The sequence below is a fragment of the Pogona vitticeps genome, chromosome 14 (assembly GCF_051106095.1).
Source record: "Pogona vitticeps strain Pit_001003342236 chromosome 14, PviZW2.1, whole genome shotgun sequence".
NCBI classification, from domain to species: Eukaryota; Metazoa; Chordata; class Lepidosauria; order Squamata; family Agamidae; genus Pogona; species Pogona vitticeps.
In genome coordinates this window covers 4,763,936-4,790,451 of record NC_135796.1, presented here as the reverse complement: position 1 = coordinate 4,790,451, position 26,516 = coordinate 4,763,936, and the positions used below count along the sequence as shown (strand labels likewise).

Sequence of the window (26,516 nt, the reverse complement as noted above, 5' to 3'; positions counted from 1 at the left end):
GAAAGAAAGACCAGAGGTCACTACAACAATGGCCAGATGGCCCTTTGAAGATGACCTTGCCAATCAGGCAGTACCTTCATGGCCTGCTTGAGGTCCCCGACAGCTCTTTTCATTTTATTTTAAGACATACTTTCACACGTCCTCTCACTGTTTTGTTTTTGCTGCTAGCTATACTTTTACATGGATTCTCCATGCTTTTACGTGCGCTGCTTTGCAGTTACGGCTTTGGAGTGCGTTTGTTTGCTTTTAAATAACACAAAATACATTTGGTACACCTCGGGTTGAGAAATGAAGAACCTAAAAGCCAAATACACTGAGACAGAGAGAATCGGGAGCCATCTGGATCAGAGGTGCCCAAAGCTTCTGGCTTTTAAAATGCCACCGAGGCCTCTCTGTGGCTTCAGCAAAATCCGAAGAGATGGCATTCAGAAGTTCAGACTGACACCCTAAGTTAATAATAGCCGGCTTCGCCTGCTGCAGATCCAGGTGCCAGCATAAAGAGGGAGGGAGCTGCCTCAACTTGGCTCTCCATTTGGGCATGCCTGTCCCACCGGGATGAAGTCAGCTGTCGCAGCCCAGATTCTCCGGGGGTGTTTCATCCTCTCCAAAAATACAGCTTGCAGGGCAGGAATTGCGACACACACACACACACACTCACACATTCCTAAAGCACGTTATAAATAGAAGGCAGGCAGGCAGGCGTTGGAACTTTAGCGAAGTTTCTGGGCTCTGAGAAGGAAGGCTTATTTAAGCTTCTGTTTGGGAACCGGAGGGGGAAAGTTGAGCCCAGGAAAGAGCTGATATCGCCCGCCTCGGTTTCTTCTCCTCCGACTGGCTTGGCCTTTGCAAGTGAAGTCCGCTTGGCCTTCAGGTGCGGTTTGGAAGGTGGTGGCAGTTTGCGTCCTGTTGGAGAGCGGGGAGAATATTATTTATTTTTTTGGAGTTTCTTTCCGGAGTTGGAGGAAAGCCAAGGGCAGCTGTCGACACAGGATCTTGAAGCTGAACCTGTCCGATGCCAGGGGATCCCCGTTCCCCCAACATTCCTGCATCGTTGAAGGGCAATTGCATGACCTTTTCCTGCCCGTCCTAAATTTCAGCCAGGTAACCCTCTTGGATTCTCCTTCCTTTCTTCCTTAGCTTTTGCCTTTTTTTCCTCCTCCCCATCCCGTCCTCTTGGCTCCGAGCGAAAGAAGACCATGGCCGACAGCCAGATGCCCTTCTCCTGCCATTTCCCCAGCCGGCACCGAAGCCTTCGGGACCCTTTCCGGGAATCCAGCCTCTCCTCTCGACTCTTGGACGAGGACTTTGGGATGTCGCCCTTTTCCGGCGAACTGACGGCCGACTGGCCGGATTGGGCCCGCTCCCGGTTGAGCAGCGCCTGGCCCAGCCCGCTCCGAGCGGGCATGACCCGTACCCCTGGCCTCTCCCCGCCAGGCTATGGGGCCAGATTTGGGGGTTACACAGAAGGAGGACCCTTTGGCGGGAGCCCACCCCCCTTCTCTGGGGAGCCCTGGAAAGTGTGCGTCAACGTGCAGAGCTTCAAAGCCGAGGAGCTGACGGTGAAGACCAAGGACGGCTACGTGGAAGTCTCTGGTGAGTGGATGGCAGATGCAGGGTGGTGGTGGTCAAGTCTTCTTGCTAAAGAGCGGGGAGGATACAAATTAAGGATTTAAAAAAAACTCTATCTTAATCAATTTTAATAATCAGATGTTTTAAAAATATTTATTTATTTATTTAACTTATTCCGCCCACACTACCCAAATGTCTCTGGGCGGCTTACAACAATTTAACTACAATAAAAAAAAGATAAAACAATTAAAATACAGTTAAAATAGAGACTCTAAAAATTGGCATCAAGACCCACATTTGATATTATTTCAATTAAAAGCCTTCTGGAACAGGAAGGGTTTTGACCTGGCACCGAAACATCAGCATCGGCGCCAGACAAATCTCAGTCAGGAGGGCGTTCCATAGTCTGGGGGCAACTGCCGAAAAGGCCCTTTCTCTACAAGCCCTCCCTCTTATCTCCTTAAGGGACGGTTCTTTCAAAAGGGCCCCCTGGTTAGATCTTAACTGCCAGGTAGGTTCATATGGAAGGAGGCGGTCCTTCAGGTATCCAGGGCCCAAGCCGTTTAGGGCTTTATGGGTCAAAACAAGCACTTTGAATTGGGCTCGGGCAGCAATTGGTAGCCAATGTAACTTAAACGGAATCGGCTTGATGTATTCCCTAGCGGCTCCACCACTCACCAGCCGCGCAGCTCAATTCTGGACCAGTTGCAGTGGCAGCCCCATGTAGAGTGCATTGCAGTAATCTATACGAGATGTTACCAGTCCGTGTGTAACTGTCATGAGACTCCGCTCGTCCAGGTAGGGCCATAGCTGGTATAATTTCCGCAGCTGAAGGAAGCCGCCCCTGGCCACTGAGTCCATCTGGATTTCCAAAGTTAGACTGGGGTCCAGGAGTGCCCCTAAGCTGCGGACCCTGTCCCTTAGGGGGAGTGTAACCCCATTCAGGGCAGGGAAATGGCCCTCCAACCTGTCCGGCGAAGCACCCACTAACAGCACTTCCGTCTTGTCTGGATTGAGTTTCAGTTTATTAACCCTCATCCAGTCCATTATCAGGTCCAGACACGAGTTCATCACAGAAATTGCCTCACCTGGATTGGTGGAAAATGAGAGGTAGAGCTGAGTGTCGTCAGCGTATTGCTGACTCCTCAGCCCAAACCTCCTGATGACCTCTCCCAGCGGTTTCATGTAGATGTTAAACAGCATGGGGGACAGTATTGAGCCCTGAGGAACCCCATGGCATAAAAAAACTTTCAGAAACATTCTAAGGATTCCTGCAGGATTGGATCCGTGACTATATAAAAGTCATTTTTATAGGTCTCAATTACATTTCCCCCCCCCCATGCTAAATGTGCATGGGGTTATAACCTTAAAATAAGTTCACTGGCTCCGAAACTCACCTCTTTTGATTTTTTTTTAAACATAAGTTTCCATATTTATTCAATTTTAGTTGAATGACTGACTGGCTGATCAATTTAGAGGTAGAGAATGAAAGAGCGAAAATTACGCAATTTGCTCATAAACTATCCCCCACCCCCCAAAAAAGAAGCATGTGGTGTTTTACTGAAGCCTACTGGATTGTTTAGAATCCTTGTTCTTTGCCAGTGTTTGGGGAAAGTTTGCCAAAGTTTTATTTTCTTTTCTGTTTTGCACGACAACTCCTCAAATCGTTCCAGGTTAGCAATCCAAAAATAGAAACTTTTCGATTCTTCAGTGTGCAGAACCGGTGAGCTTGTTCGGAGCCGCTCTGGTTTGACGTGAGACCTATTGGTAGGTCAAGCCCTGGCCCAGAGTAGCCTTAGCCAATTTGGTGGCCTCCTGATCGGAATGATGGCTGAGGATGATGGGCGCTGTAATCCAACCAGGTTTCTTCTGCCATTATTACATTCAATCAAGCGGCTTTTGACTTACAGTGACTCTAGTACAGCCTTTAAGCTCCATCTATGAGAAATTCAAGGAGTGGCTTTAACAGCTCCATCCCTTCCAGTGAATTCTGTAGGTGGGTGAGGATTTGAACCCAGGTCTCCTGAGTCCTAGTCCCATATTATATCCACACTGGCTCCCAAGGTCCTTCTAGGGGAGGCTTTTATGAGGCAATAACCCTAACTGAAACAGGAAATGTTACTCTAGGGCTGAAGGTGTTGAGACACCATAATCTTCCATTTCTCATCTTCCCCCTGCTCTGCTTTCCTCTCCACGTACCCATAAACAGCAACAGCAACAAAAGGTCAGTAAAATAGGGAACCAAGCTAAATAAAAATAAAAATTTGATTAAAAAAAAATTAAAACTGTGATTTAAATCAATTTGACTTTAAAAAAAAGAATTGAATATTTGCCTTCCTGTCAATGACCCGATAATATTCAAGGAATATCATTGTCAACAACAACACAAGTTATCATGGATTAAATAGTTGTTTCAAGTGAACATGGATAAAACAACTGATTTTAATAAGCTGGATGTTATAGTTCTGGACCAGCAGCAAAGAAAAAACATATCTGATGGAAGTTGGAATTCCAACAGCAAACAACCTCAAAACTACAGAAAGTACAAAACATTAAGGCAAGAAATTAAAAGACTGTGGAAAGAAAATCAGTTTATCTTCTCCACCATACTGATTTCAGCAACTGGAATCCTTCCAAAATTTTTGGCTACCAGCATGAAACAATGGCCAGTGGCTGCTCATTTGCTCCCTGAAATTCAAAAATCAGTGGGTTTGCACATCACCTTACCCACAATTTTTTATAACTTGACTCCCAATGTTTAGGGTTAAACCTTTGGCCCACCTATAAGCACCAGCAATGCTGAGAATTAAGAAGTACAATATAATAATAATGCATTCCGAATAAAGGTAAGGAGATTCAAAGAGAAATTACTATCCAGATTAGTATAAAGAGTATAAAATACTCTTTATGAAATAGAAAAGCTATAAATTAGCATGAAGAGTGCAAAGATTAGCATAGAATTTTGCTGTTAGCAAAGTTTGCGTCTGCGTTTTTATTCATATCTTTGCTCAACTAATCACTATTTAAATTTAACTACAAAAGGAGTATCCTTTAAGGGAGAGATACTGTAAGTACTGTATTCAGAAATATATCCTGCTTATATATAGTAAGAGTGAAAATATTCTGAAAGGATAAAGAACAGAGTCTCTTTCTGTCTCTCCCCCCCCCTTACTTAGCTGCAAATTCCAGAACATGCAACTTACAGCAGGTGAAAGGATGATGTATGTTTTTTTAAATAGCTGTTTTCTGGGCAAAAATAAAGTCGCTGGGAATTTATACTGCTGTGTAGTTTGCGGAGGGAAATTTTTTTTACTGTGTCTACACTGTTGTTAGGATAATCATTGCTTCATAAGAACAACCCTTATAGAATTACTCCAAAAGAAAGAAAGAAAGAAAGAAAGAAAGAAAGAAAGAAAGAAAGAAAGAAAGAAAGAAAGAAAGAAAGAAAGAAAGAAAGAAAGAAAGAAAGAAAGAAATCAGGAGGAGATTTTCTGATCTTACTATATCACCATGCCAGGAAAAGCATGACTTAATAATTTTCCACCTGTCTTTTTGCCATTGTTTAAGGCACAACACCTCTTTCTGGGAGAAAACACCAGTTCCTTTGACATGGGGAGGTTTTCCCATTCTGTTTTACGGCTGAGCCAGGCAGAAAGCTAAATCGAAGGAGGATGGTGAAATTCCCATCTCGTGCTTTTCTGCTTCCTCCTCTCGAGGTTCCCAGCCCAGAAAGACTGTATTTAACCACTATGCCGTTTTAGTCTTCTCATCCTAAATCCCCTTCCCCACCTTTTCAATCAATCAGGATTCCAGATTTACCCCAGCCTGTCACGGAGGAAGATGCCACATATAAGGTAGTGAGATGTACTGGTTAGAGCAGTGGTCCCCAACCTTGGGCCTCCAGATGTTCTTGGACTACAACTCCCAGAAGCCTTCACCACCACCTCTGCTGGCCATGATTTCTGGGAGTTGAAGTCCAAGAACATCTGGAGGCCCAAGGCTGGGGACCACTGGGTAAGAGTTATTGGTCTATGGCTTGGAAGATCCAGATTCTAATCCTCACGGAGCCATTAAGCTTGCTGCGTGACCCTTGAGCCACTCACTCTTGTTTCTGCATCTTACCTACCTCATAGGTAAGGATTATAGTGGTAAGAATAAAACGGATGTAAGCTGTTTTGGGCTTATGGGGGGAAACATTGAATGTAAATATAAATGACAACCACAACAGCTATCCAATGGTGCTCTCCTGCAGGAGAGCAACCAAACAATAAATTGGATGCTTTATTTATTTGTAATTCTTTTTTGTTTTATTTGTTACTGTCTCCCAACACTATGACTCATGGTGCCTTACAGTAGATTGAAAAGCATTAAAATACAGTGCACTTCAATAGAATGGATATCATGTAATATTAAAACCCAGTTAAAATTATAAGACTTAATAGCCTCCCAATTAAAATATTAATAATGTTTTACCTTTAAAAAAGAAAATCACCACATCCAACTAAACGTCGTTAGGATGATGGTAGTCGCTGAAGGCTTACTAAATAAATAAAAAATCTTGGACTCCTAGTGGAAGGACATTGATTCGTAACCCTCCTTCTCTTGGCAAAGGGTTCCAGACCTCAAGAGCCGACCCAGCGAAGGCCCTCTCATGTCAAGGGTCCTCATCATCAGGTGATCTAGAACGTCATGTCCTCAACAGCCCTGCTCTGCTCTTATAATTAAGAACAAGATTAATGATCCTGCTCTTAACACAAGATCATGGTTTCTTGTATTGAATCAACCCATCTCATCGTTGGTCTGCTTCTTTTCCTATGTTGTTCAGCTTTTCCCAGCTTTATCCCCACTTTCATGTCCCCCACCAAGCAGGCGGTGAGACCTCGAGGAGCGTCTCTCCTGCAGATCTCAAAGCCCAGGCAGGCTCATGGAGGAAAATACAGTTGCTCAGGGACCTTGGACCCGAGTGGTATAGGAATTTATAGGTCACAGTCGTGACTTTGAATTGTGGGCAGAGACGGACCTGCAGCTAGTAAAACTGTTGCATAAAGGGAGTTCTGTGTTCCCCATAAAGAGCCACATACAATTAGTGCACCTTATTTTTACTTTAAAAATAACTCACCTGATCAAGGGCTGTGCTCACAGCTTCTATGAAAGAAGAGTCACCTTTTCCCCCTGCACTGTGAATCCTAAGCCACATTTGCCTCTCTCAACTCCACATTGCTATTAAGGGATTCTTTATTGTTGCAAACAGAAGGGTAATTTTTTACTTGGACCGCAGCATAGGGAAGCATTAGCCATTTCTTCTCTGCCGGCCACGTTCCTCATCCTACCTCACCCCCAGCGTGCAATTTTTGAAGCAAGAACAACACCATGAACTGATTGCACACACTTTGTATTTTTTTTTCCCACAACCATGCAGCCTTTTCCTGATTTTTCCACACTTTTCTTTATTGTGTGAGCTGGCCCCAAGTCATTGTGGAAAAATCCTGAGAGCCTGGCCTCAGGACTGTCTCTTTCCTTCAGTTCCACTATCTGTAAAATGGGTGCATCCTCATTTCAGGTTTTGTTTTTAAAGTTAGTTCCAGGTACCAAGTCATCACTGATCATAAAACCTGCATAGAGTCACCCTCCTTTCCTTTCCCAGTTTTTAAGGAGTCTAAAGTTATTCCTTGTTCCCTAGTGATTCTTGCTAAAGTACAGTACAGAAGATCCCATATATACAGCGCCCATATAGAACGCCTTGGACAGCTGCCAACAGTTATGGTTGGCCCTGCACCTGATACCGTGTGGACAATGGGACTTGTAATCCAACACATATGAAAGATGCCAATTGTTGGAAGGAGCTGATAGGCTAGAGGGACTTATGGTGAGACAAAGCCACTTCCCATGTTCCTAACAGCTGATTCGTGGGTACTTTTTCTTTTTCTTTTGAATATGTTTGGCCCTGGCTTCCAGATTATTAGCTGTCAGCTTGTGACCCAAGGATACTGTTGTCGGGAGACCTCAGCCCAAAATTTCAGGGCGAGATTCCCTCTACCCGTACTCAAACTGCGATTTGTCTCAATTCTCGAAGCAGTGTAGGAGACTGAAATATACACTCAGGAGGGTGAAAAACAGGACACAGTAATAGTATGAAATAAAATCAGGCCAACCTGAACCTTAATCATGTGCGTTACTTGATATCTGGCTGGCAGCCATGTATGATTTGTTTCGTTTGAAGAGTCTTGTGATGGAGCCCCACGGTGATGTTTACTGGGTCGCTGGCCATCTCCCTTGGCATTTTAGTCAACCACGCGCTTGCCTGAACCAAGCCTTCAGAGCTGCCCATCCTCAGAATATGACACACGTAAAAATTATACACCGTAAAATTTGACTCCCCGTTTTAGGTCACCCCCACAGACTCATCCTCCCAAGTGACGTTTTGGGATAAATTGAGATGTTCGTCATTTAATGCAGGAAACTTAAGAGTAGTGAGGGAAGGTCTTTTTTAAAAAAAAAATGGGAGCAGGACTTAAGGCTGAACTATTCAGATAATGTGTTCTTAGAAGCCAAGTCACTGGCGTGTTTCAGAGACATGATTCCGGCAGACCATTAAGTCTGAGAAATCAGATTTACAAGCTGAGTTGAGATTTATCTCCTGAAGACCAGTCACACAACAAAAGGAGTTCATTTGGAAAGGGACAAGAAGCTCCCGCTGTAATAACCAGATGGTTTCAGGACTTAGAAATTCCCTCTGATGATGATGAGCTATCTGTAACATATGGTTTGATTCTCTCTCATGTTTTGGAATACTATTCCCAGAATCCCATATCCAATTCCAGCTAGAAAATTCTGAGATCCAGAATATTTTTGGATATCCATCCAAAAATATTAACTTTAATTGGACTCTGAATTGGGTCTCCATTTTTTCCACCTACATGCGCACGCCCACCCACAAATGCCTTGGAAAGATGTTCAGTCGAGCGCCCTGTGGAGCATACAACATGGAAGTTGCTGTTGCCATCATTTGCCAAAATAAAACCAAGCCTACAGTCAGAAGGGAGGAGCAGTGCTCCTCCCATTATTAATGGGGATCCTGACCCAGTCGCTTGGAAATGTTACTAATTTTGGACTACAAATCCCAGAATGCCACAGCCAGTCCCGAAGTCTCTGTGCTTGAGAAACTTTAGGAATTTTTACTGCCCATGGAGATATTAGGTGAAGTAGGACCTCCCCCTACACACATAGTTCTCTGCCTAAAAATGGGGGGAGAATTTCAAGAGGCCATTATTTTGGCCTCTTCAGCTGTTCTGCAAAGCTACATCTGGGATTCATCCTTGCTTGCCAACTCTCTTGGCTTGCTGTCACCGTGATGTAGGAAGAGAGCCTGTCCGTCTGCACTGGAGGTAGGCAGCAGATCTGTGCCCGCTCAGAGATGGTCATCCCATACGGATGGTTCTGGATGTTTTATTTGGCTGCCTCAGGGCAGCAGCTGTTCCTCAGAGCTTGGCTTGCTCCTCAAGAACCTGTCCAGCACGTAGGACAGGACAGGCTTTGTGGCTTTGGCAAAAATACTCATGTCTCCATACCATGGTCTAAAAACAAAACACAAAATGATTATGGCTACGTTTTTCCATTTGTTCTTATTTATTGATTAAAATGATTTACAAAGGTGCCTCAAGGGTTGGGATGTTTTTTAGCATTCAAGGCAGCTAACAAATGAAACAATACACCTAAAAAGAATGGTGGGACAGGCAAAAATTGTTAGCTAGTGAGTACCACATTTTCTTTCACAAAATTAACACTGAATGGTCCCTTTTTTTTGCAATGAGTAACGTTTCCATCCTTTGGCTTGGCTTTTGACAGGTAAACATGAAGAACAACAGGCGGAAGGAGGAATCGTGTCTAAGAATTTCACCAAGAAAATCCAGTAAGTATGACTTAAGTTTCTCAAGAGCAATTCTTCCCCCAATGGGGAAGAATTTCAAGGCCAAGAGTACAGAGTCCCATTCATCAGGATAAGACAGATGACCTACCTTTTATGTAATATACACTATGACCTGAATTTGGAAGCAATTTATTTGCTGATTGATCTTTAGGGCTAATACTTTTGATGTCTGATTGCCTAAACACTTCAGTCATATATTCTGGGTGTGCGAGGAATATTTTAGCCCAAGTGTGTGCCTTCATAGCAGAGATCATCACAGATGTATCTCGGAGGAAGGAAATTGGGAAATATACAACTGCTCCCAGGTCACACTGAATTTGGTCAGTGTGAATTCTGAATTATAGCCTGCAGGTAGAATTCAGGAGGCTAGAATCTGTACGGTTTTCAGCTTCTAGTTGACCCGTAATTGGTAGATTGGCTTTCCAAATGGATTGTAAACCTTGTGCTCTGTTGATTCAACATCTGGGAGGTGATTGGCCTTGGAAGAGCAGCCAAGACTTTAGTAGAGGAGACCGAAGCTTAGATGGGATTCGGAGTCATTTGTCCCATTGAATCCCTAGTGGAACCGGGGAGAGACTTTGCAGTGATAGACAAGGAGACTAAATCTGAAACTGGGAACAATCAAGCATACTGGGAATACTTGGCTTCACAGCACTAACAATTATGGAGGACGGATTGTGGGTTGTATTTGCTGCTAGCAATAAATATAGTAGAATAGGTAAAATACCTAACTATTGTAGCGTATGTGGGAGGTGTACCTGCAGGAAATCGGTTCATTGAGGACATCTCCATGCATCTTGTGCACAATTCCAAAGTATAAAATCTGAAGATAATAAAAGGGACCATTCAGTATGAATTTTGGGGATTGCTGATGTGTAGGGTTGTTATAAGCCAGAGGCAACTTGACGACATGTAACGACAACACAACAACCTTCAGCTCCAGCCATGAAAGGATGCTAGACATGCCCACCGTGACTGCAGCGCTGAAGCATTTCCAATATATCTCCCCCACTCTCCACCTTTCCAAATTATTTATTGGCTTGTAGGCGGTTTACTCTTTTACTCCAGACTGGCTGAGTCTGATTCTGTGCCTCTGTTCATAGCTTGACTCCTGCACAGCTCTACACTTGCGTCAGTTGTTTTCTCCCTCTAGCGTCCGACCAAACTCAGGAGCGTGCATAAAAATTAAATGCTGACGCCATGCTGGGTCCTCTGGAAACTGGTTTGATCAGAGGCAGATGATGGGAGCGGAAAGACTCGTCCTAGAGGACTTTTGCCAGACCTTGGTTTCTAGGCAAAGGGAATCCTATTTGAACCTGCTTTGGTCCTATAGCTATGACCAGGATAAGAAATATTTTTGTCTGGTAGCATCCATTACAGGATTTGTCTGCCGAGACAGCAAACGGAGAGGAATGAATGACTTATTTGCTATTTGACCTCTGTTGGTCCCACTCTCGAAACCTGCGGCTGTCTAAATCATGCCAAGTAGGCTGACACAGTTTTGGATCTGTTTCTCTAGTTGAGAGCATGCGCACTGCCAACTACTGGCGTCCTGGGGTGATCCCTAACAAACTGGGTGTTTTAAAGTGCCATGTGCAAGCAACAAGCAGTACTGGGACCGGTGCGATGCAGTGGGCAGAGTATTGAACGAGCACTTGGGAGATGTGGGTTCAAATCTGCTTGGCCACAAAAACTCACGGGGGTGTCAATGACAATTAATCATCTTCTTGAACATCTCACATGCCTTGAAAACCCTGTTAGGATTGCCGTAAGTCAGAAGCAACTTGATGGCGCGTAACAACTTGCATGCACCAGAGAGTAAGGGCATTCATCACAATTAGGGCACTCCCTAGTAATTTAGGGCAGTAGCTCCCTTGTAATGTGCTGTCATTTACAGATTCACGCACTGTAGTTTATTTAGCGTGATGCTTAAGTTTAGGAGCATGACTCATCCTAATCACCAGCCTGAAGCATCAGTTGAACCTATAAACCCAAGCTGTTACACAGTGGCTACTTTGGCTCTTTCTGTTGTGTTTTCCTCCCAGATATTTAAAAGCCCCATGTTTATGTATCGGATGCATTTGCACAACATGGTAAGCCAAGCCATTGCAATAACTCTACCTTCCTTCGGGGAGACAACGTGCACATGCATGCTCCATGATCATTCTTGCTAACAGGAAGAGTTTCCCATGTTCTGTGTACCCAGGCCTCCCAGGTTTGCTTCTTTCCCAACGAACAAGAAGAGGGGTCCCCAAGCCAACTTGCAAGAGGCTGGCGATTGCCTCTCTTCGTTGGCATGGTCTGCCATAATACACCATGCCCTAAGCATGAATAGCCAGATAGTATGTGCCCATCATTTGCACACAGTACAACAGTTCAAGTCTCCTGTGCACTCATGGCTTGTTGTGACATGTGAACGCACCCATTGATATGTGTATGTGTCTCTGACTGAGTCAAAAAAATAGAACCGATTGGGACTATACTGTTTCCGTTGCATGTCCGGTTCCTAACTCCTGTAGTTATGGCTTTGCTACTCTCCCCCACCGCCACCCATACATACCTGAACTACGATTCTCAGAGTTCTAAGGAGAAGGCACAGTTGTTAAACTGGTACACTTACAGTGCAGAAGGCTTTCTTCTCTGCCATGTTGCTTCTGACTCAAGGTCAACTTTAATAAGGTTTTCAAGGTACGTGGGATGTTCAGAGAGTGTTTTCTTCTTGCCTCCCACTACCGAGTTTCTGAGGTGGAGCCGTGATTCAAACCCAGGTCTCCTGAATCCTACTGTGACACTCTGTCCACTACACCATACTGGGTCTCTATAATGCAAATATCCTCTGAGGAAATGAGAGGACGGGGTCAGCTCCCTGCCTCGAGGCCATTATGGTCCTCGTTATGGTGCCTGCAGAAAACATAACGTTTTCAGTGAAGAACTGCTGGCTTGCCAGACTTTTTGACCAACAACTCCTGTCTGTTCCAACAAACAATGATCAGTAGTGAGGGGTTACTGGAGGAGTAGCTGAAAAATTTGAAGGTTGGGAGAGGCACCTTTGGAAAGTTTATAAGATTAGTGGGACAGATCCACAGCGTGGCCAATGTGGTACGGATGCTTCTCCTAAGGGAAAAGGATGGCAGGTGGATAAGAAACGCTCATTCTCTGTTTAGCTGTGGAGCTTCTGCCAAGAGCGGTGACTCACCCGCAGGCATTTAAACATCTATTTCAGAATAGATGTGTCATCAGGCTTCTAAGCCTTCATCGTTTACTTTTAAATGATGACGAGTCATACTCCTAAACTTTCTCTTTCTGCTGCTTCTGTTTTCTGTTAGTGTTTGTTTTTTACCCCCCAAAATTCCAGAAGGTTATAAAAGAGAAAAGAGTCTTTTTCATGGTGGAATCTTTAATCAATGGAGAACATCTGATATTCCCAGCCCTTTTATTGCCGAGCCTGCTGTCCTCTGTTGGTCACAGAGAGACTCTCTCCTCTTGCACCATAAAATGCCTCCACCAATGAATTAGGATTTCCCTAATAACTGAATGTTAACATTTGTTAACTGTGATTATCTGTGGAGTCAGAGGGGCCTGAATCCCTGCATCCTTAGACGTTTTCTATTCCTAATATAGTATCAGAGGTCAAGCTGTGCTGGGTGGGGAACCTGTGACCAACCATACATTAGATGACATCTCCCAACAGATCCAGGCAGCATTCATTCATTCATTCATTCATTCATTCATTCATTCATTACTGTGCCTTTCTCCTTAAAAAGATCCCAAGTGGCTTACACCATTAAAAAAAAGTGAGTATACAAAAAAAAAGATCAAGCAAATGCCATACAAAAAACATAAGCAATACCAAAACACATTTAAAGCAGTAAGGTACAACAGTCTATTTAAAACAAAAAAAAACACACAGGCAGTCAATCGCTCAAGGAAATCCCTTCTAAAGAGAAGGCCCTTGTGGAAGGACAGCAACGTAAGGCCAGCATGGCCTCCTGTGGGAGGGAGTTCCAAAGTCTGGGAGCAGCCACAGAGAAGGCCCTGTCGCGTGTCCCCATCAAACGCAGCAGTAAAAGTGTCGGGATAGAGATAAAGGCCTCTCCTGATTTTAATACTCAAACAGGCTCATAAAGGGAGGTGCAGTCTCTGAGATAGCTTCAGCCTAATCCATTTAGGGCTTTATAGGTTAGAACATTTATAGATTAGAGCTGTTACAGTTAGCAATCCGATGGCCGGCTTTTAGATGCATTGAAATTTCTGGACACTTTCCAGAGGCAGCCCCATATACAGTGTGTTACGGTATTCCAGCCAGGATGTAACTAAAGCATGTGTCACAGTGGCCAAATCAGACTTCTCCAGGAATAGGTACAGAATCGGCATGGCCAGTGATTGGGGATGATGGAACATTTGGAGGGCCACAGTCTTGTTTCCTTCATGTGGATCTGAGATTCAGTCAAAAAGTGAAATACTTGTTACTTAACAAAGCTCACATCAATTCGTTGGGTTAATTGCTACCATTAATAACTCAGACCTGAATCCAGTTGGTAGTTCTGCCTGTAAAGTGTCCAACTGAGTCAGCTGAAATTACTCAAGACTAGATTTACACATCACCGGTTGGTTCAATGGAGCCACTTGAGCTGAGACTCTGACCTGGATTTAGGCTTAAATGTTTTAACTGGAAAAGTTATGAGCCCAACACTTCTGCTATTGTTAATTAACCGTATCCTAACTTGGGTTGCATCTAACTGGGAGGAGCAACTGGCTTTAGGACTATTTGAGTTATGGCAAACCACAGGATTTGGGTCTATTCTTTAGAAGCAATATAATAGTACTTAAACTCTCAGGGTGAAATCTAATGGCTATTATCAGTTATGAACTAGGGCAGATGTATTGGATGAATCGAATCTAAATTATAAATCCTATTAATTCAATGAGTTTCTGATCATTGTGACTGAATATTAAAATTAACCTTTAATAGCCAAATGATGTAAGCCACTTTGGATCCTTTTAAGGTGGCAGAGTCCTTTCACAGGTTAAGCTGAGCCTTTTTTGGCTTCTTGTGTTGAGTCAGGTTTGACATCATTCCCATTGTTGCTGCTGTTGGCATGTCCATCATCACCGCCTTGAGGTTGAAGACTGTCCTCGTCATCATAAACCAAAGACCAAAAATGATTCCTTGAGCCCATCTCTTTTCGGTTCTTACCAAGTCCCACACATCGCTGTGGATTGGAGATAAATGGGTGGAGGAGTCTCTCGAAACATGTTGATTGGGGGGGGGGGTTCAAGACAGTTACACTCAAAAAAGGGGAACCTTTCCATGCCCGGAGTGTTGGCCCCAAATCCCCCCCCAAAAAAGACAAGACAACCATAAGTACATTTTAAAGATTTTATTTCACAAAGACCCCCCCCCCCAGCACGCCACCCATTTTAACTCCTCCTTGGCTGCTACTCAAGAGGCGGCAGTTCAAGGGGAAGGCACTGCAGAGAAGGCAAAAACCTATGTCTTCCACCAGGGCCAATATGGGGTTCCACAGGGAAAATTCCTTCTCGGCTCCAATTCAGGCAACCGGCTGAGCCTGCACTGCCAGGTTAAACACTGGGTGGACTGGCCTAGGTATTTAGAAGATATGATTGTAGATCTCCGGCGTCAGTTCTGAATCCCTTGCTTTTCTTCATCCGCCATCCTATCCTAAAAAGAAAAGTGAGACCAGTTAGTCAATGGGGGACAAGCTGCATATCTGAGGGCCCAGGGCTGAATGACTAACGTTTTTTTGTGCCGGGGTTGTCAAGAGAGGATGACAACAAGGAACCAGGCACAAAGTCTTCCCGAATGGTTACATCTTCCTTAAGAGTAACTCACCTCTTCTTTCTTGGTCCAGTTTGTCTTACCTCTTTAATGATTGCTGGTCTTAGGTCTTACCTGAAGAACTGCCAAGGGCCCTGACTTTAAGCCTGCCTATTCAAGGTCCTGATCTTAAGCAATCTGAGAGGCAAGCCAAGGGCAGGATCCTGAATTAATATGAAATAAGCCAAGTGCAGGATCCTGCATTAATATGAAATAAGCTAAGTGCAGGATCCTGCCGGCCACCCCATGTCTACTTAAGTGGGCATGGCCTTCCAGATTCTCTAAGGAGAGCAGGGATGAGCAAATCTTATTTCCCTTCCTCTCTCTCCCAGCAAAGCTGGGGCATTCTAATTAAGCACTATCTGACATCCAGAAGCTGTTAGGCAGCAAGTGCAGGTCTCAAACCGAGACCCACAAGCAAGGGATCCCCCCCCCCAGCCATCCTCTCTAAGAGATCCCAGGGCCCTCCCTCCTCCAGCTCCATCCTGGAGAAATGCTCCTGAGTTCAAGATGTGGGGGCTTTTTATAGGCAGTCCCATTATGACCTGGAATGGCAAGTAGCATTGTGATGATGATGCAAGTGGGGTTGGGTAGGTAGGTGAGATGATGCTTGCATTGTGACAGGAATTAAACCCTCCCTCCTGTATCTGGGTATGAAGCCACTCGTGACCATATATGGTCGGATCATGCAACATTAAATTATTTTTAATTGACCTGTTTTTAGAGTATGCCTTTATTTCTGATGATTGCATTTATTTTCTTGATTTTAGTATGCTGGCTTCATATCCAAGTAACTTTTAATGTATTACCTACAAAGGCATATGGCTAATGTAAATAGAGTATTTATTTATTTATTTATTTATTTATTTATTTGATTTGATTTGATTTGATTTGATTTGATTTGATTTGATTTGATTTGATTTATATCCCGCCCATCTGGTATATTCTACCACTCTGGGCGGCTTCCAACATAACGTATATACATTAAGTTAACACAAAAACATTATGACATAATAACAGATAGAGTGCCAAATAATATAGAAAATAATAAATAGCAAGCAAGAAAAGAGAGTCAAGTGCTGATAGGAGGGAAGCCCAGGATGTACATCCATGTTTTCAGTTGGCTTTTAAAAGTACTGCTACATTCCTGAAAACAGAGGGGATATAAAGATCATATGGTGTCCACTCTGTAGATAGAAAGAGAGAGAGAGAGAGATTATTTGTGTGTGTTTGTTTATTTACCAGGGTGGACATCATATAGTCCTTACATGGCCTCTCTTTTTCTGCCTTCAGTGGCTCTAGCAAAAGGGAGCAAACAGTATCTGGCACCAATAATCTGGACCTCTGTTGTTTGGGTGGAAAAGATGGAAAAAAGGTGGATAGCACACCACCCACAACTTGAGATATGTGTCTCACATAACCTCAATTCCCCCCCTCCCGGCCCAGATTATTGAAAATATAAGACATTAGAAAGGGTCACTAGCAACCACAAAAGGCTGCAGGGGAAATAATTTGTAGATAAGGGTTGCTTTGAGCTCATTGATCACTTTTCTGTTTCTTAAAAGGGCATCTCATGAAGTTGGAAGAAGCCCTAGGCAGCTGAGAGAGCCATTTATATACAGTGGTGCCTCGCTAGATGTGATAATTCGTTCCACTGAAATCGCTGTTTAGCGAAATCATTGTCTAGCAAAAAGCATTTCCCCATTGGAATGCATTGAAACCTGTTTAATGTGTTCCAATGAGGAAGAATCGTCGTTGTCTAGCGAAGATCGGCCATAGGAAAGCCGCTTTGCGAACCGCCGATCAGCTGTTTAAATCGTTGTCTTGCGAAGCTTAGGTCCCGAAAACACCTGTTTTGCGAGTGTGGAGGGAGCTGTCAAAATCGTCGTCTAGCGAAAATCGGTTTGCAAAGCAGGGACCAAACATTGTCCAGCAAAATTCCCCCGTAGGAATCACTGTTTTGCGAATCGCTATAGCAATCGCAAAAAGTCAATGTCTAGCGAAAAAATTGTCATGCGGGGTAACTGTCTAGCGAGGCACCACTGTATTTGTTTGTTTGTACTTATCCCACCTTTCTCTTAAAAAGGACCCAAGGCCGCTTACGTCATTAAAAGCTAAAAACAATAAGTATACAAATACTAAAGGGGATCAAACAAACACCGCCCGGAGAAATGGTAAACAAAAGCAATATTGAAAATACATTCAAAGCAGGAAGGCATAAACATCCATTAAAAAATCCAACCCAGGCAGCCAGTCACTCATGGAAAGGTTGCCTGAAGAGAAAGGTCTTTGCCTGCTTGGGGAAAGATAGCCAAGATGGGGTCAACCTGGCCTCCTGTGGGAGGGAGTTCCAGAGTCTAAAGGAGCAGCCACAGAGAAGGCTCTCTCTCTCCTGTGTCTCCCGCCAAAGATACCCGCGGAGGTGGTGGGATGGAGAGAAAGGCCTCTCCTGATGACCTTAATGCCCGGGTGGGCTCATTAAGGGAGAGGTGGTCCTTGAGATACTTTGGACCCAAGGCTTTATAGGTTAGAACCGACACTTTGGATTGTGCCCGGGAACAGATCGGCAGCCGGTGGAATTGACGTAATGGGGTTTATGTGATTCCAGGGACCGGTCCCAATAAGCCATCTGGTTGCTGAATTTTGGACCCATTGAAATTTCTGGACACTTTCCAGAGGCAGCGCTAAGAATGGATGCAGAGTTGGCATGGCCAGTGATTGGGAGTGATGGAACATTTGTGGGGGGGGGGGGACACAGTCTGTTTTCTTCATTCCTAGGCAGTCTTCAAAAACTCATGGCCTTGCAGTGCATTTCATAACAGAGAGAGGAACCCACATCATTTCAATAGGTTTTCCCCAGGGCCATGCCTATTAAATTGAGTTTGATCGTATCTACAATTCCTGTGTCTGGGGAGGTTGGATTTAGTGGAAGGGCAGGAGATTTTTTTAAAAAATGGGAAGAAATAATCTGTCAAGATCGTAGTCCAAAATAATTGAATAAAATCAGCAAGTGTCCTTTGAATTTGTACCAGAAATTCTGGGACAAGAGGACGTATATTTTATTATAAAAATCAATCTTCCCACCTAACAGCCAGGTAGAAGCAGTTTCTTGTTCGTTCCTAATGCAATTTCATCTGTGCGGATGGTGTTTTATTGAAGCAAAGAGGGTGGGTCCCTGCCCCGAGGAGTTTGCAGTCTGAAATTGAAGAGAGAAAGTAGAAGGAGGTAGAGGCAGGGGGGCAAGGGAAGTTTAATGTACCGGAGTGGGGGGAATGGCCCAAATCCAGAATGCTTTGCTTGAACTGGTTGTTGGGGCAGATGGAAGAAACTTGATCGTTGCCATATGAGGCTGTCAAGAAACCCTTCCCATTTGACTGCTTTGGAGGAGACTTTATCCTAAAGCTGGAACAGCCGTACAGAACTCTGTGTTTTTCGTGTAGCTGGTGCAGGAGCATTGAAACTATTGGAACAAGGGTTGTTTGTCTGTCTGTCTGTCTGTCTGTCTGTCTGTCTGTCTGTCTATCTATCTATCTATCTATCTAATCTCTCCCCCCCAACTTTCTGTCATCTCCTCCCAATAGCATCTCAATCACTTACACATCCACCCACCCACAAAAAGAAGTACCCATCTCAGGGTGGAATCAGAGGCACTCTTAAGATTTAGTGTTCTACCTCCCAGTTTTTGGCTGGATTCTTGAGCATCTGCACGCGCTCCTTATTTGGACATGCTCTGCCGTCATGTTTACTTTGATGGTCTTGCACTCGTATCTAAGCTGCAGTTTAAGATTAGAAAGATGTCCTGCCCAAACCTGTTGCCAAAGAATGTACGAAGATTCAACACAAAGCCTGTGTTAAAATCCAAGGAGGAGTCAGTAGATTCTCTCTCTCTTTTTGTAAAGCATACATTATTTGGCTGTTAAACCCGCTCTCCCATCATTCCCCCCCCCCGGTGTAATCTGACCCGTTCTCAGAGAAGTTTAATTAGTAATTACAGCAAAGAAAGTGTGTAGACCCATAAGAGAGTCTCCTTGTGGCCTTCAAAAGCCAAATGACTCTGTTTGTGGATCTTTTAAAGGAAGACCATTTTCTCTTCTATAATTATATTGTACTGTTCGTATGTGATGAGGATAAAGAAGGCAGGAACCGAGATATACGGGCTGCCTTAAATTTTTGGAGGCGGAAAAGTGCAGGGCAATGTAAGGAATTAAATGAATAAATAAATATTGAAGGAGGAGGAAGACATTGGCTGAAATCCAGCAGTAAGTTATAACTTCAGGAAACCCATTGAATCAGCGGGGTTATGGTGAGCCAACTCCTCCGTAGGTTCCACTGATTAAGTGAGCCTACTCTAACTGCAACGTTTACTGGATATCCACTCACTGGATGAAGGGGAGAATATTTGTGGAACATGCTCTGATGATGATGATGATGATGATGATGATGATGATGATGATGATGATGATGATGATGATGATGATAATAATAATAATAATAATAATAATAATAATAATAATAATAATAATAATAATAATAATAATAATAATAATAATAATAATAATAATAATAATATGCCATCAAGTCACTGCTGGCTTGCAGTGACTTCTTCCAGGGTTTTACGAGGTAGAGAATACACACAAGTGGTTTCTCCTTCCCTTCTTCTGGAGGCATCTTCGGGACTGTGCAGCTTGCCCAAGGCCACCCAGGCTGGCTCTTCTCCTGCGAGTCACAGTGGGGAATTGAACTCCCAGCCTGTGGCTCCACAGCCGGATACCTAAACCACTGAGCCATCCAGCCAGTGTTCCTATAACAAACTCTTGTGAAACCAAAGAGACAGGCCGACACTGATTTTCTGGGCCACTTCAGATTTCATGTTTAACTTGAGGAGGCTCTTTTGGAGGCTCAATTTTCACTTTTTGCTGCCCCCTCCCATTCCTCATTTCTAGCCATTCGAAAGCATGTAAAAATGTGAGTAGATAAATAGGTACCACCTCCGTGGAAAGGTAAACAGCGTTCCGTGTCTAGTCGCGCTGGCCACGTGACCACGGAAACTGTCTATGGACAAATGCTGGCTCTACGGCTTGGAGACAGGGATGAGCACCGTGCCCTAGAGTCAGACACGACTGGACTAAATGTCAAGGGCAACCTTTTACCCATTCCTCAACAGTCTAATAATCCTGTTGGGCTCTACAGATTGCCTGTGTGTGTCTTTTTAATAGTCTAATAAAAATATCAACTGGCTGGATAGCTCAGTGAGTTAGGTCTCTGGCTGTGGAGCCAAAGGTTGGGAGTTCGATTCCCTCACTGTGCCTCCTTGGAGAAAGGCCAGCCTGCGTGGCCTTGGGCCAGCTGCACAGTCCCAGGACGCTCCAGAAGACAGGAAGGGTAAACCATTTCCAAATACATACCTAGAAAACCCTGGAAAGGGCAAGCATAAGTCAGAATTGACTGAACACATGATGAATAAAGATCCCACCCACCCTCATTTTTGGATTGTGCATAAGCACCACCACCCGTTTTTGCTTTTCTGATAATGATCAAAGACTTGCACGCTGCCTTTTCAGGGTTTTAAATCTGGATCATTTAGAAATCTGTTCTTGCATAAAATATAAATGTAAATAAATAGCATATGAAGTCTGCAATCTTGAATAGTCTTATCTGGAACACAGTCTCACTGAATTCACTGCGGTGTGGAGCTAAGCAACCATTCCTCTTCTCGGACGAAGAGTAGGGAAAAAAGTAACTTTTCCCAGCTGCAGCCAATCCTGGCTTTCCAACAAGCACATCCAAACAGTAGGTTTCCTTCCATCCATCAGCGTTAATATACAATTATCGGAAGGTACGCTGAAAAGTCTTTGCACCTATTTTTCATTCTCCAAAATGCAGTGTATCAAAGCAGTGATAAATGTACCCGGTGCTTGCCTATTAACACTTCGTCAACATGTATTGTAGCATATAATGACAGTGTGCCACTGTTTTTCAGAGAATAAAAAGGAAGAATAAAAAATAGGCACAAAGATTGCTTTTGATATACCTTCCTATTTAGTGCGCACTTAGCACATTATACATGTATGCCCACAAAATATGTGTGATGAGATTTTCGGAGCATTTGTTATAAATAATGCACCGATGTACTATGTATGCAATGCAGCAGGCACCCACATTTAATTTAGTGACGGTGTGGCTGTGATGAAGAACAAATTGAACTGAAATTCTCATCCATCTTTAGTTTTCAGGAACGGCGTTGCAAAGGGCAGGGAAGAACAGAGCTTAGAAATTTGAGAGGGAGAGAGGCCAAATGTTCAAAATGCCCCAGCTAGTATTCTGGGCATTATATTCATTAATAAAAAGGGAGGCAGGAATGCTTGTCATCTCTCTGTTTTTTCTTGGGAGTTTTAGTGGAAGGAATACTGTATTTTTCGGTGTATAAGACTATACTTTTGTCTAAAATCCTTAGACTAAAAATTGAGGGTTGTCTTATACATGGAAGTAAGCTGAGGAGAGAACAAAAACAAGCGGAGGGGAAAGCAGGGATCAAAGTGATCCTGCAGCGCTTTGATCCCTTTCCACCTACGCTTGCTAAGCCCCACTTAGATTTCTTAATTTTGGATTAGAAAAGTGGGGGGTCTTATACATGGGGGCGTCTTATACACAGAAAAATATGGTAATAGCCAAACTCCTGTTATAGGTCCTTCATGCGGTCAGAGTGCAATCAGACAGCAAGAAAGGGTTGTGTCTAGATAGGAGCTCAAACTGCCTATTTGATAGTTGGCCCAAGAGGTGTTCCGAGGTTCCATGCTGCCACCATCCCTGACAGGCACCCGCTCAGAGGGCAGTGCCTGGAGAAGGCGGAGCGGGGAAGCCAGGATGCTGTCTCTGAGTGGGCGCCTGCCAAAGAAGATGGGGCTCATAACCACGACACACCTGCCAAACCTGCGTTCTGTGCCCATCTCTAATCACTTTGCTAGGAGCAGTTTCCCCTAAAGCGACGCTTTTGATCGTGCGGGAATCGCTCTAACCCAGCCCAAAGAAAGAGTAGCCCAGCGGCTGGGCCGAAAGGGTCCAGCATGGGCGTGGATCATGGTCAGACTCCATGTGCCCTCTCACTTTCAGCTCCACTGGGTGGGACTCTGCCTCTTGTGCGCGCAACTTTGCTTCTGCACACAAGACTCCAAACACACATGCACTGGGTTCCATCACAACCGGAACCTAACACAATTGCTGCGCGGAGGGGTAAGAGGCATATGCCCAGCTTAGAGGGAACCTTGGCCAGACTGGATTGTTCGTTGTGTGATCACTGGGAAATAACTTGCGCTGTTTCCAAAGCAGTCCAAGACTAGAGCTATTTCCTTGTCCGGTCGTACCTCTGCCTAATTCTTGCAAGCAAATTGCTGCAAATTAAAAAAGTCATACAGATATTTCCTGTTGTGTACCATGGCTCCCTCTCGGAGTGCAACAACAACCCATGCCTTCACTAACTTATCAACATGTCGCAGTAAAAACCAATTTATGGTGAAGGTTTTGTGCCCAGATGAACCTATAATGCAATGTTGGCCATCTTTTACAAGCTCCACAAAGGAGTAGCGTGGTTTGGAACTTACAAAATGTCCTCCTGTTTCCTGTTTTGCCTTCTAGGCTTCCCGGAGAGGTGGATCCCAGCACCGTCTTCGCCTCCTTGTCCCCGGAGGGACTCTTGATCATTGAAGCACCACAGATCCCTCCCTACTCCCAGTATGGAGACATCAGCTTTGCCAACGAGCTCCCAATGGACAGCAAAGAACCCGCCTTTGCCTGAAGCACGCCCTCGTTGCCATTCCCCCACCGCTTCACCCCCGCACCCTACTACCTTCTCTTCACATCGGATCACACACCCCCATTCACCAGAAGCCCATTTGATGTTGTCCATTTTTTTTAATAAATATATGTCAAACCCCACCCCATCCCCTGGCGAGTCCTGCTGCTTTCGCCGGTGATCTGGTCGGATCTGCATGGCAAGGGGAGAAGGCGTTGTAGCTTTTATATCAGTAGCCATTTTTGAAAATAACAGCCCCATCTGGTCATGGCCCCATCGTTCTGTAGCCCGACCCCCGGAATGGCTATGAAGCAAAAAGGCTCGGCCCAGAAGTTGTGGAGCACCTGAAGACATAAACTCAAAAGAATTTAGAAAGAGAAGCAGCAGAGGTTTACACGTTCTGAGGATAGGGAAGCCTTGGGCCCTCCAAAGGTTGGCCTCACACCTTCCATAATCTTTGACCACTGGCCACGCCAGCCACGGCTTCTGGGAGCTGAGGTTCAAAACATCTAGCAGACCAGGGAGTCCCTCTCCGGTTTAGATCTTTTGAGTAAGGACGCCACTGGCCATACATTTGAGGAAATCCTGAACAAACCTCCCTCTGATGCCCTCCATCCATATCAGTAGCCCGCTTGCCTACCTGCTGATAGCACCTAGCTGTGTTGTGTGTTGTGATAAAGCTGCCCTTTAGATTTCCCAGAATGCCAAGGAACAACGCAGTCTCGGGGGCATTGTGGGAAATCGAAACGGCAGGTCCCTTCCGACCCGCTTTGCCAGCTCTCAGATCAAAGTACTGGTTTGAGAGACCATTGAAGCCGGTATCAGGGATGGCGTTGCCTGAGGTTCTGGGACCTTGACAGTGGTCCACGAATGTTGAACGGTGATGTCCAGCCGCTTCTTAGAAGGGCTTCTCTACCTGCCTACCTGTTTCCCAAAGTGGATTCTCGGCTGAGGAAGGCACAACACGTCAGCTGCCTGACTTTCAATCCTTGATTTCTGCAGCTGAGGAAGATGGGGCTATCATTGTCATTGGTCTTGTTCAATGTATGTAGGTGCTTAATTTGCCACCGAAGCATCATTTAGGACTGTCCAACTACTGTAGTTTTTCGCCACAGTGTAGACGTTAGGCTCTCTGGTACTCAAATGATGTCTCACCACACTGCCTCAGTTGACCTGAGCAGAATCTTGACCGTCTTCTTGCGCCCACTGCCCTGGTTGACCCTCTGAAGTCTTGGCCCCTACCCGGATGTTCCTGCCCCTGTGTAATACCTACCTTGTGTATGCAGTGAGAAGCCTGAGAAACTAGTATACCTGATCGTGCTACATATGCAGGAACAGAAGTCCTCATAAGGGAAGACTGAGTGTCCCATGAGACAAGCACTGGCCAGCATTCTTTCAGGTCCACACAGCACTAGGAAGGACTGGCCCTCTGCGCTGAGCATCTCACCCTTGCGTTCATCACTTTTCGAGTGCCTCTTGAGTCACAGAGTACTAGCAGCTCACCAAAGTGCTTCCCACTCAAATACTGATTTTGCACTAAAGTTGTCTTTCCAACGTTCCGTAAAGTTTACAAATGTACATCCGGAAGCATCGGAGTTGAACTAGCGACGGCCACCAAGGGCTTCGTGGTTCTCACGAGAACATGGAACTCTCTTGTTTTCTTGTTATTGTTTTTTCCATAACGACAGTCTCGTGTACCCTCAAGCACTATTAGGACAAGCCAAACCAAATTAGTCTTATAGAAACTTGGGATTGCAACAGTACCAGCCGTGACAACTCCTCCTTAGAGAAACACACCTTTGCAAATTAACACCCTGTATGATTTCATCAAGGTCTTACCTGCTCCAGTGTTGTTTATTTGTATATTGGACATAGCAACGAGTTGTCTCTGTTATTAGTCTAGTTTTGGGTGTATGTAAGATATTTAAGACAATAAGATTTTGAATGTAGAATTATTACAAATCTTATAAAGCTTCCCCTTCTTTTTTTAAAAAAAGGCAACCTGCTTCTTATACAAACTGTGTTGTCTTCAAGTAACTGCGATTTGGGAGAAGGGAGGATGGTTTAGAGAGACAAGGCAGTGGTACCCCCCAAAATAATGAAATATGCAACTACAGTATTCGAATTTGCAACCATTTGAACCAGATCTGTGTTTTTCTTTGAAGAATAAACTTAAGCTGAAATTTTTAGTGGTGTTTTACTTTTAGTGGTGGTGTCAAAGGTTCTGCTTCTGTAAATAAGTGGAAACCTCTGTCTCTTGAGAAACAATGGGAGACCATGAAGAAGCAACGTTGGGTGTGATGTCCCATTACAGGGTGTTGGTGGTGCAGATCGGACTTCCTTTGGCCTAGTTGCAACCAAGCTTTCTCTTCCTCTTTCTGTCCCAGTGCTAGCTGGGAGCTTTTTTTCGGAACTGGAAGCTAAGCCTCAAAGAATTCCAACTTAGGCCAGCCATGGGTTGCTCAGTGTTCTTGCACTGCAATCCCCAGAAGCCATCACTATTAGCTGTGCTAACCAGGGTTTCTGAGAACTGCAGCTCAAGAGCCCTTGAGAACCACTTGAAGTGGTGCCTCGCTAGACAGTTACCCCGCATGACAGTTTTTTCACTAGACATTGACTTTTTGCGATCGCTATAGCGATTCGCAAAACAGTGATTCCTATGGGGGAATTTCGCTGGACAATGTTTGGTCCCTGCTTCGCAAACCGATTTTTGCTAGACGACGAGTTTGACAGCTCCCTCTGCACTCGCAAAGCGGGTGTTTTCGGGACCTAAGCTTCGCAAGACAGCGATTTAAACAGCTGATCAGTGGTTCGCAAAGCAACTTTCCTATGGCCGATCTTCGCTAGACAATGACGATTCTTCCCCATTGGAACACATTAAACAGGTTTCAATGCATTCCAGTGGGGAAATGCTTTTCGCTAGACAATGATTTCGCTAAACAGCAATTTCAGTGGAACGGATTATCATCGTCGAGTGAGGTACCACTGTAACTTGAACTTGAAGCACATTTAGATGTCTGTAAGTTGTGGGTAAGTCAAGTACAACTCTCGGGATGAGGAATTGTGGGGTTTGTAGTCCAAGAAATTTAGAAAAACCCACCCCCTAATATGGAGCATAAATGAGGGAACACTCTGTGCCCGGAGATTTCTCTCCTCACCCCAGGAAAGTATAGCAGTGCTCTTGAGATTTCAGACAGCACCCCGATAGCCGAAACCCTATCAAGGGAATTACATGGATTTCTCAAGAGACAGGAGCAAGTTTTAAGCTGATGGTGTCTACATTGTTTTTGAAGAAATACAGTAAACTCTGTCAGCTAGAGCCAAGTGGAGAAGACCAGTGCTTAAACTCCAATGTCTCAGAGATGAGAAAACTTGTTTTCCTGGACTAGCAA

General features: G+C 44.5%; 1 protein-coding gene across 2 annotated transcripts in view; it reads left to right on the top strand.

Annotated features, from left to right (window-relative positions):
- Positions 1 to 25,313, top strand: part of HSPB8 (heat shock protein family B (small) member 8) — a 35,802-nt gene extending 10,489 nt beyond the window's left edge. Inside the window, exons 2-4 of one of the 2 annotated variants that reach the window (XM_072983610.2) lie at positions 1,138 to 1,593; positions 9,415 to 9,478; positions 22,968 to 25,313. In XM_072983610.2, the coding sequence (XP_072839711.2) occupies positions 1,197 to 1,593; positions 9,415 to 9,478; positions 22,968 to 23,127 (621 nt within the window). In that variant the 5' untranslated portion in view covers positions 1,138 to 1,196 and the 3' untranslated portion in view covers positions 23,128 to 25,313. The remainder of the gene's footprint in view (positions 1 to 1,137; positions 1,594 to 9,414; positions 9,479 to 22,967) is intronic. The other variant, XM_072983611.2, reaches the window with a different exon arrangement.
- Positions 25,314 to 26,516: the final 1,203 nt, after the last annotated feature.